This window comes from Bacillus rossius, chromosome 1 (assembly GCF_032445375.1).
Source record: "Bacillus rossius redtenbacheri isolate Brsri chromosome 1, Brsri_v3, whole genome shotgun sequence".
NCBI classification, from domain to species: Eukaryota; Metazoa; Arthropoda; class Insecta; order Phasmatodea; family Bacillidae; genus Bacillus; species Bacillus rossius.
The window spans coordinates 138217049-138228761 of NC_086330.1; the positions used below are offsets into that span (position 1 = coordinate 138217049).

Consider the following 11713-nt stretch of genomic DNA (forward strand, 5'->3'; position numbering starts at 1 on the left):
AATGTGTAATTTTTTTTTTTCAGGTACCTTGCATCTGGTAACGACATGCGTAGCATATCATACCAGTTTCTGGTGTCTCCTAATACAGTGGGGAGAATTATTTCAGAAACATGCAATGTTCTATGGGATGAATTATTAGAAATAGTTTTCCCACCAGTCAACACTAATACATGGTTAGCGATAGCATCTGACTTTGAGAATTTATGGAACTTCCCACACTGCTTGGGAGCTATCGATGGGAAGCATGTTGTTGTGCAGGTAAGCACTTATGAGTAGCAGCTGACGTTTAAGACTGAAATTAAACATTGTAAAACCAGCATGTACTTTCTTAGTATTATATTGATACATAAATTTGGCATTTGTATTAATTTCATACCACAATGCCAATACAAAATTTTATTTTTTAATAGGTTTACAATACACTGATGGATAAGTTTAATGGAATCAGTGTTATTCTCTAAGCCATATTCCAAACAGCCATAGTTTCATGTTAGTAATGTTATGAAAACAAATCACACCAGCATTCCTTCATACAAACATTGCACAAACACATTATTATTTATTATCTACATTAATGATCTGGTACTTCAACTAGATGATTTATCTGTTGTTGCATTTGCAGATGATACAAATATACTAGTTAAACCCAGTGTGTTACTGTCCATAGAAGATGTGGCAACAAATGGTTTATCTAAACTTATGGAACAATAAATTTGATCGATTGTTTGATTGACACTGTTTTTTTTAGTGATTTTGTACGTTATGTGTTTCAGGCATTTGGTGGTTCGGGGTCAGAAAATTTGAACTACAAAAACACAAACAGTGTTGTTTTACTTGCTGTCGCAGATGCAAAGTACAAGTTTGTGTCAGTTGATGTTGGTGCACCTGGACGTTGCAGCGATGGTGGTGTCCTAAAGGCATCATTAATTGGTAAGAAGCTGGATAATGGAACACTTTCCATACCACCACCAGATCCTTTGGCTGCAGTAGGAAATGTTCCTTATTTTTTTGTGGGTGACTGCATTTCCACTGAAGAGTTACTTAATGAAGCCTTTTAGTGGAAAATTTCTGCCAGATGAGCAAATAATTTTCAATTATCGTTATCAAGAGCAAGAAGAGTTGTTGAAAATGCATTTGGCATTTTAGCTGCACGATGGAGAATTTATAGGCGCCCAATAAATGCTAGTCATAGCACAGTGAAGGCTATTGTTAAAGCGACAGTCTGCCTCCACAACTGGCTCTTGCAAGAAGATGATAATATGCAGGAACAAGAAATGTGTTATGCTCCACCAAGACTTGTTGATGGTGAAGATGCTCAAGGACATGCCGTTCATGGGCAATGGCGTGAACAGGTTGGTACCAATTGCGCCATTCAAAATGTGCCATCAAATATGAGAATGGGTGCAAGGAACTTTGCTGCTGCACCTGCTGAATATCGTGACAGACTTGTTAATTACTTCTTGGAGCGTGGTCAAGTTGACTGGCAATGGCAATTGCTCCCTGAAGTATGGTGATTTTTTGCAAATATGTTTTATTTGCATATTAGTATTAATTTGTTGCTGGGGATTTTATTGTTTTATAAGGTTGTATCAGCATGATTTGTTACCCTATTACATTGATATTTGTTTTGGTCTAAATTATTTTTATAACCGAGTTTATGTGATCTTTTCAGAGTAAAAGCCAGCTGTGGGGTTTTATGTTAGAAAAAGAAACTGTTTATCTAATGAAAATTTGTTCTTGTACAACATACACTGAATGTGTTACAATTAAATATTTCATAATGTTTTAAATTCCATGTGCTGAAAACTATTGTGTCAAATCATTTGATTATCAGCCAATAGAATGTGTAATTATAATGATCGCAGGCTTTTGCAGCCATTGTCTGAAGATTCTTGGCTTCTGGGTTGTACCGAGTCGAAAGTGTATATTTATATCACACCGACGCGGCTACAACCCAGAAGCCAAGAATCTTCAATGTGTAATTATGTTGTAAATTTGATTTAGTAGCCTACAGAATTAATAATTCTTCAGTTTATCTTTTATTTTTTATTAACTAAGATCCATTACAACTGCAAAAAAAATCCTGTAACTGATATCACAGGCTAAAAGTTCTTTATATTTAATATACATGTTTCCCCAGCTGCCTACAAACACAATTTAAAAAGTAATAATATATTTTATTTAGCTTAAAGTAATTCATGCAAATTTTGTAAGGTACATATTGATAACACTAGCATTAATTGGTTAATGTACAATATATTTAGCTCAGAAATAACAACAGGCCTTACTAAAAACTCGTACCAGAGGCTTCTTTAAATGTTTTGAAAGTGAATGTAAAGTTAGAGTATGTACATCAATTTGTAAATTACAGCTAACTTCATTCTGAACTTTAGCTGTGATATTATCATATTATAGAACTAAAATTAATTAGTATTCTCCAAAAAAAAGTTCATGTGGAATTAATTCTGTTTTATAAAGAACTAGAAACTTGTTGAATAATTCAGTCATTCCATAGTAATGGATGTTGCATCCAGACAACAAAAAAATTCAATATTAAATAAACTAAAAATGTTAAGAAATCATTTAACATACATGTTGATAGCACTTTGCTAAAAGAATATAAGTATTGCTGTAGAAGCAGTTTATTAGCATATCAAATGCAAAATAAAGTAGGAAAAATATGGTAACCAGTGTTACAGCAAATTGACATCTTACTTTAGTTCAGAGTGATTAATCTCAAAACTCTGTGAACGGATTTTTAAAAAAAAATTGGAAAAAAGTTATGAATCAAAGCCATTATAGGCTTCGCACTGATATAAAGAAGTTGTTTGTAGACAAACTATTAACCAATCCATTAGTAAAATAGTAAAGTAACGGGTGTTACACGTCTTAAGCAGGGCGGCAACTAGAGTCTCTGGCACCCGGGGCATGAATGGATTCTTGCGGCCCCCCCACCCCTCTTTTTTTGCACATACCACACCAATAAAGCGGGGGGTCCGGGGGCCCTCCCACGGAAAAATGGTGCTATTTAAGCATTTTCCATAGCTACGTGTTTCTGTGCTACTGTACCTTCCATGCATAACCCGCTATGTCCATAAAGTAGTCCGTATAATCACTAGACTTGTTCATTAAATATATGTTGAGACGTTATATTGTAAATCAGATTAGACATTCCTGGCATGCAAGTTAAAAAACTTTTTACCAATTACCAGTTGTAGTAGGAATTACAATGCAAGCGATTTCGGCCCCCACAGCTTTGCGCTCGGGTGTATGCCAGTATTATGTGAATAAAAATTGTTTATATATTTTTTCACTTAGGCTCATTTTGGTATGAAATGGCTGAATTGCACCACCTCAGAAAAATGTCAACAATAATTGTACCAAGCACCAGTTTTATTAAGGATAATTTGTTTCCATCTAGCTAGTGAATTCATAAATAATCTGGAGAAGCTGAGGATCTCGATTTTGAATCCTAAATTTTGGAGCTCCAAGTCGGTGAAACCGAGCAAGGGGCTGAGGAACCCTTTGTTGTTACAGAACACCTACAATTTATTAAGTGTGTGTGTAAAACAAGTAATGAAAGGATTAAATTAATTCCATATAAAATACATATTCCACTATAATTTTATTACTTATGTAGTGTCATCAAACTCTGCCTCATACAAAAGCCTCATGATCTCTGATTTTACATAAGCCTTTTTCATTCGACTCATTCGCTTCAGAGTACACCCTATACTTTTTCCGAACAAACAGTCTTCATCCTTAGCCGTGTCCATTTTACTCAGCATTTCCGTTTCAAAAAGGGACATAGAATCACCTTTTACTTTTTTCACTTTCTTTACAGAAGTGCCTTGTGGTTTGTGACGTTTCGATAAGCTTGCCTCCAAAACATCACCATGGCTACACATTGCAGCATCCACACTGTCCCGATCACTCACATCTTCACATGACTGATCATGTTCCTTGGACTGTGACTGTTCACACTGTGACTCTTCACACTGCAAACTAGTGGTTGTTGTTCCCAGCGTCTTTGTTGTTGAGGCCAGGTATTGTTCCAAGAACAACAGGCAATCATAAAATGGCCATGGCTTACTTTTTTTGGCAGCCTGACCAGAAGTGTGCTGCTTCAGCTCATTCCTTTTCCGCACAAAAGTGTCTCTTAGAGAATACCAGCGTTTTGCACAGAAGGAAGCTGTAACAAAGAACCCAAACCGTTAAAAGCAATGTGTACATACTCTAACAAAATACAACTAAGTAAAATTATTTCTAGCATGATTTTATTAATTAGAATTTAGGTAATTCAGAAGGAAATTGACTTTTCCTTAAAATCAGAAAAATTTTGCGCATATTTTTGTTTCTTGACATGTTTCCCAAACATTTGCTACTTCAAACAGTTTACCTAAAAATACTTTAAAATAGTGTACGTAGTTGATTAGGTCCGTTACCAATGTTAAATTATTTAAATGGTCAGTAATAAATAATAAAATTAAAATTTACCTAACTTAACCAACCACCTTCACTGTTAAATATTTTTGATGTAGCTAACCTAATCTGACCATTCTCACAATGTTGCAGTATTTTTTTTTTTAATTTAAAGGCATTACCTATTTTAAATGTACTTAACCTAACCATCCAACACTTATTTCACAGTATTTAATTCGAACCTTGACGTCGTACCGACCATGGCCGTTAAGCCCGTGCTCCGCACCGCTAGTACCGTATCCCATTTTCGGAGCGCGCCCCTTTGCCCAGCCGGAATGAGTCAGGCGAGCGCCTCGGGGGTGACCCAAATAGACGTAATGAAACTTAAAGGTACGGAACCCCTGAGGCTCGAACCCATAATTCAATTAAGCGAAAAGCCATTAGCATGAAATTACTAATTACCCGACATGTAATAAGTGCGTCGTAGCCACTCCGGGCGAGTACACCATGTACGGAGCAGACAACAAACCTCATTAACAGTCACTGCGGCCACTGGCCTTAATTAAAATGCCCGTGACTATGATCAAGTCAGACTAGGAGAAATCCCTCTAAAACAATTCGCAGTGGGACAATATGTTAGTAAATTTACAGTCGCCAACTTGATGTCATAATTTGAATAATTAAATCCATTAAAACCATTGTTAAGCCTTAAGCACCCAATTACCAGGTGCTACATTTTAATCAAGCACCTGGAGCATGTTTTTTTACTTATCATGTAACCAATTAAATTATTATAAGTTTTTGGTGCCGACTCACAAAGAAGAGAAAGTTTCTCTTCCTTGCGAGGCGGCCATGTTCGGCAGTCTCCAACCACTCCGCGCCGGGAACAGACGTGTGTCCGCGGGCAGCATTCAAGTTTGTTTCATTGATTATTTTTATTCTGTACTACATCTTCAAATTTAAAACCTTTTGTTAATTCATCGCTGCCCACGTCGACTCGACGCGTATTTTGCGGAACCGGGCCTATTCCGACCATCTTCAAGGTGATACCGCGCTGCGTACCGTATCACTCACGTAAGTGTTTCGCCGAACTTAGGAGCCCGCTCATCAAGCCCCCCCCCCCCCCCTCCCCCCTGCACCCGTTAACTTTCGGCGCTGGCCGTCTCCAGCGAGCATCGACCCACGTCCCGCGAGACTGCCACGGTAACCATTTCAGTGTCACGTAGTGTTGTGTTTTTTTTTTTTTTGTTAATTGTGTAACCGCTAGAAGTCGCCAAAAGTTGGTGAGAATTTTTGTAGCAGGACTGAACCGCGGAGCGGACTTGTAGAGCGTACCGTGTACCCACATGGACCCCCGGTGAAACTATTACCGTTATTATGACAATAATGTGACACAGCCTTCTATATATTGCAAATTTAAAAAATCGAACACTGTTTTCGGAAAGTCGTATTGAAGACGATCGACTTAACAAGGCGGTGGACCATCCGTTGGTCCGTCAAAAGCTACACCTTGGCAAGGTTTTGACGGACGGACGGACGGACGGATGGAATTTTTCGGGCAATCTGATTGGATGCAGGTGACGTGATTGACGGACGGACGAAACGGATGATTGGGAGTCCAGCTATAGTCTGACTCCATAGTTGTTTTCAGGGACTGCAAATGGTCGTATTTAGTTTTCTTTATCTTCAGCCTCTCAGTGTACAGTGCTGGAAAACTATCAGATGGCTTAGCAATAATGTTCTTTTTGCGAATAGACAAGTTTTTCCACTCTTCTGTGAAACCCAGCTCTGATGTCTGTAACACATGGATACCCAGTTATTCTGCCTGGTCTGATAGAGCTATACACTTGAGCATGATCAAATTTTTAAAAAAAAACTGAGTCAAATAATGAACTTCATATGGATGTGGATTTCTGCATGCTTCCCTGCAAGTTGCAATGTAGTCAGCTGGAACATTAATCTTCTTGTTTTTCAGCTTATTTTCTATCTTCGAGTGCATGGAGTCTGCCTCCATTTGTGTGTGTCGGACCTCCAGAAACTTTTGCTCTATCGTTACACACTTTGTCACCTATATCTGTAAGAGTGCATTGGCGAGAGTCACATTTCTGTTCTGATAGCAGCAACCATCACTATACAGTATCAATTTGTCAGCATCGTTCCTCAAAGGTAGTTGCTACAAGATGAAGTTGCAAATTATTGTAGCAACCTCATTTGAACCAAGGCCCCCCTCAGTCTCGTTCCACAGATAACAGAAGCCATCTTTGGTTTTCAAATCGAAAACAGTACAATTGTGTACTGCTAACTTGGTATTACAGTACAAACTAGACACATTTGATTTTGGGCACAAAAGTACTGATTGCAAGTCCATTATATACAAATGCTCTTCCTTGGCTTTATCATATTCTTTCTCCAGTCTTGCTTCCATCTTTTGTAGATGGTGTTTGTGGCTTTTTTCATTTAGATTGCCTGTATTAAACGCTGCACATATGCTGCACCAATTTTTCTTGGACTTAAATAGACTTAAATTGTTGTCCTCAAAAACTTGCGTGAATATGCAAGAAGAGAGAGGTTGAACTCCTTTACTTGTGCACCACTCATCTTTGTATGTTCTGTACAACTTCATTTTGGATGTCCAGTTTGGTTCTAAATATAATTTTTTGACGAAGCCCTGCAATAATGAGACTCGACTTTTGCAAGACTTGATAGAAATTCTTCCAAAGATTTTCTTTCTTGAGCTTTCCGAAGTTTTGGTTCAGCATTGTTGCCCATATTTTCACTCGGAATTACATTACAATCTCTTCTATTTGCAGCCTCTCCAACAGTTTGTGTTATCTCTTCATTAGTTTTATCATCATCATCATTATTTGTTCCTTCATTCTGCCAGTTCAGTGCAGTCCATTCCCCAATGCACAAAGTATTTAAAAACATGGTTATGCAAACTCGTTGTTTGCCATCCAACGTCGAGAATTTCCTCCTGGATTCATTTTCGTCCTTTCTATCTCTAGCTCTCTGAACTGAACTATTCTCAGTAAGAAAGTTCACGAAGATTTTCTTCTCTCCCCATTCCAATGACCAGAATTCTTTAAAAAATTTGTTCTCTCACTGCATCTGTAATAGAACAGCACTTCGAAGCATTGTTTTCTTTTCGTACACACTTGCAACGGGGTTTAATTTTATTTTATTTCTTCTGTACATCATACTTCCATTTTCCACTTTCTGTCAATTTCTTTCCTTTGTATTCTTTACCCAACTTGTGTGCATGTTTCTATTTGTTGACATTCCATAAACTTCCATCAACTTGATGCTGCTTCCTTCTTTTACTCTTTGAAGACAGAGATTATTCATTATTTTCTGCTCGAGATGTTGGCGAAATATTGTTCAGATTGTCTTGTGGGACTTGAGAGATCATAGCTGAAGCCAGGCAATAGCTATGATCATTGTACAAGTTTCGTGGGTTTTTCTTTCACTACATTTGCAGTACTGTCATTAGCTTCATCAACTGGAAACACTGGCATTACTTCATTCGGTAGCATGTCCTCATTTTCATTTGTTGTTAAGATTGGGGAATTATTTGGATCGTTTGTGGCCTCTGGTCCAACTTCTATAAACATTCCTACATCCTAAATGTTGCCAAACGCCGATGGTAGTTCAATGTCCATTGCATTATGAGACACCAAGTCCTCACACTCATCATTAGTTTCCATTTCATCATGTTGAATACATACCTGCATTGTTTCGTCAGTTGATGAACATGGGTTGCAAATATTTGATATACTTCCATCTGTATTGACAATGAAAGTGCCAATATCATAAAGAATGTATGATGTTCTAGAATGGGTACTCATGAGATCCATGCCGAAATCATTCTTGGCTGTTGACGTTCTGAAATGAAGATTGGATAGCTAAATCGTATAAAATAGTTTGGACATTACCTCCAAAAACATTTGATATTCAGGCCTGTATTACAAAAGTTTTAAAAGTATAATTTATTGCAATAAGTTTTTTGTATGCATAAATAACCGATGGACCATACTTAAAGTGTGAGATAATAATAAAATTTACCTGTTCCATACGTACAAACAAAATCGAAACAACCAGAATAATATTTTAAAAACAATTAATAGACAGTCCAACAATAACAATGTGTTTGTTTACTAACAAAATGGAGTTACGAGGTATGCTAATATGCAGGAAATCGACAGCTGGAGATAAGAGGTTTTCTGGAAATAGAATTGTAGCCCATAGGGATTGTTTATTGTTATGATCTTTGGAATGGTCATAGAACACATAACTGAATATTTAGTAGTACCAAAAACCAATTTTTGACCAAAAGTTGAGTTACAAGGTTTGCTAATTAGACCGACGATATGAAATCAACTCAACACACTGCAGCAGAATATGTATATGTACTCGAAAATCGAGCTCGAGCCGAGTACTTACTTCAAGCTCGGGCTCGGCTCGAAAAAATTGTTAGGCTCGAAAATTTCGAGCAGCAGCATCAGGTTATTTGGCCGGAAAGCATTGTGACGGTGTTTTACTATCTACGGAAAAAAAATACAGTAAAACTCGCTTACGAGGTCCCGCATGGTAGGTTTTTCCGTATAAAGCTTTTAAATTGTCCGGGGTCTCATCATTTACGCCATTAAATGTGTCATATAATGTCCCGTTTAAAATTTTTCTGAAAGTTACTGTCTCAAATAGTAATAACGCACGTAAATATGAAAAAAGACAAATGAACGACAACTTGAAGAAATATTGATGTACCATAACTACAGTACAAACCCAATAGTTATCTTAAGATAATTACCATAATATGATCTAAAGATTCTTTGTCAATACCATAATTACTACAGAAGCATGATAGCTACCACATTTGAACTATAGTTACCGTAACAACCGAGATGTATATTTACTGTGATGCCGTCCCCGCTGCCTGATTTGAATTTTACGTGAATTAGAAATGTTTTTATTAATTTTGATCTCAAGGGCGGGGTTCCTGGCCTCGTGGCTGCAGGCAGGGACGCGTCGGCAAAGGGCTCCCCGGGCTGTTATGGCCTCCCAGGACGCCGTATTAGTAAAAACACACACTTACTTTTAACTGGTTTATTAGGTCGCACACTTTACACTTGACACGCTCACGCGACTGGCCGCTTCATCGTCGACCTAAGCTCCACGCACGCCACCCTCTATTGGCGGACTTGTTACGGCCACACGGTAACCCGGTGGCTAGTACGTTAATAGGGGTTGTTCCTGGCGAGTTGCGAGTTGGATGCTCGGGTAAGCGGTAAGTCTGTTCCTACCTACGTGAAAGTTTGCGGAACGCAACGTGAAACACGTGGACGACTGGTCATATAAAATTACTTAATACAAAACACTACACTACAGTCACTGTGGATAGTCCCGGGTTCGGACCAGGTCCGGGTGTCCCACACAGGTGGTTATACAATGGCTGCTACTCCGCGCGGTGGCTAGGGCCACGTTATGCTGGGTACGGACGCGGCGGAATCCGGCAGGATATAGCACCCGCGACCGTGGCACGTCCCAGTTAATGACTCGTCTTAAAACTTAAGTTCGCGTTTGGCGCAGTGCCGCCCCGCGTGGGCGATGAACTAATTCCCGAGGTGGGATTTCACTAGCGTGAGGCACAGGTGCCATGGAGGGTCACCTAATTAATTACGTAGCACACGAAAAGCCCGGTATCGGGCTACACATTATATTGAAGGACCGTGCGAAATCTCGAACGGCCGATTCGGGCCGACCGGGGAGCTGAGTTAAACGGTTTGACTATAATTACCTATTGCAGTGAATGGTGAAGTTGGCGCGAAAGTTGAGAGCTCCCCGTGCGCGGGCTGCCAGCCCTGGCGAGTGCTGGATGGTGACTGACTAACCTCCCTGGCCACCTAGGCCAGGGAGGGGGAAAATTCCGCGGGAAACTGCGGAGCGCGGGAAGATGATTTCGGCCAGTTTTGTGAATGATCCCAGTTTACAAAATGATTATTAAATTAACATTAATTATAAGTTATTTTAGAAGTATTAGTTTTTGTTTGTTTTATCAACCTCGTCGGGAGGTTGACGTCAGTGGGTGCAGTGTCTGGACCCGTCGGGAGGGTGACATCAATGGGTTCAGGAGAATCGGAGTCCCTCGCGCGTCTTCCCTTGTCCCGCCGATCGGTGTGTCGGGGGTTGGCCCAGGTCCTGGTGTTGCGTCGTCGCCTCGCGACGAGTTCCCCGCGCCCCGGGTCGTGTTCCCGCTGAGTCCGGGGTCATGGGGGTTTGGTGCGTCTGGGAGGGTAGTTACTAGCCTTAAATCGTCCCGATGTATCTTGGCTGGGCGCCCGCTCGGGGTGCGCACGGCGTAGGTGGACGGCCCCGTCTTCCACAGTATCTGCCGCGGCGGGGACCACTTCGGGGCCAGCCCGGCGCAGAAGTTCTTTGCCCCCACCGAGAGGTGGTGTTGGCGGACGTAGACCCACTGTCCGGGTGTGAGGGGGACAGGGGTGTGTGTGGTGGTGGGCGTTTTGTGGGCGAGGAACTGGGCCTGTCTCTCCTTCGCCTCCTCTCGCATGGCCTCGATTTGGGGCCGCAACTCCTCCCCCCACCAGTCCTCGGTGGCTGTGTTGGCTATTCGGCACTCCCCCGGGAGTGCCAGATTTTCCCCCTGCACGAGCTCCGCGGGAGAGTGGCCGGTAACGGCGTTGACGCGCCACCTCAGGCAATACAAAATCTTTGGTAAGTGAACGTCCCATTTTGTGTGGTCATCCCCCAGGCGTAGCCGGAGCTGGGCCTTGATGTCCTGATTCCTCCTTTCTGTAGGGTTGGCGCTGGGATGGTACGTGGGTGTAGTGTGGTGGGCGATGCCCCAACGACGACAGTCCGCCCGCCATTGTTTGCCCATGAACTGACTTCCATTGTCCATCAGGAGGACCTTCGGGAAGCCGTAAAGGGAGTAGACCTCTCCCTCCAACAGGTTGGTGATCGTCCGAGCCCAGACGTTAGACACCGGAAATGCCTCCACCCATCGCGTGAAGAGGTCGGTGACGACCACGAGGAAGCGTTTCCCCCTGGGTGTCCTCGGGTACGAGCCCATGACGTCTAACGCCAGAGTGTAGAAGGGTGCCTGTGGCCTGCGGGGCTGTTGCTGTTCGACCCGTCGGCCCTCCAGGCCTTGCGTTGTTGGCACGGCTGACAGCCTCTGACGTACTCTCGTACGTCCCGCGCTACCCCGGGCCAGTGAAAGGTGTGTCGCAGCGCCTCCTGTGTTTGTTCCGCCCCTGGGTGCCCCGCCAAGTCG

General features: G+C 41.4%; 1 protein-coding gene across 1 annotated transcript; it reads right to left on the bottom strand.

Annotated features, from left to right (window-relative positions):
* Positions 1-791: 791 nt before the first annotated feature.
* On the bottom strand, positions 792-11509 carry LOC134536197 (uncharacterized). The gene is made up of 2 exons (XM_063375889.1): positions 10636-11509; positions 792-805 (listed from the first exon to the last, which is right to left on the bottom strand). Exons 1-2 carry the CDS (start codon positions 11507-11509, stop codon positions 792-794), a joined length of 888 nt encoding a protein of 295 aa, XP_063231959.1.
* Between the last annotated feature and the right edge of the window lie 204 nt (positions 11510-11713).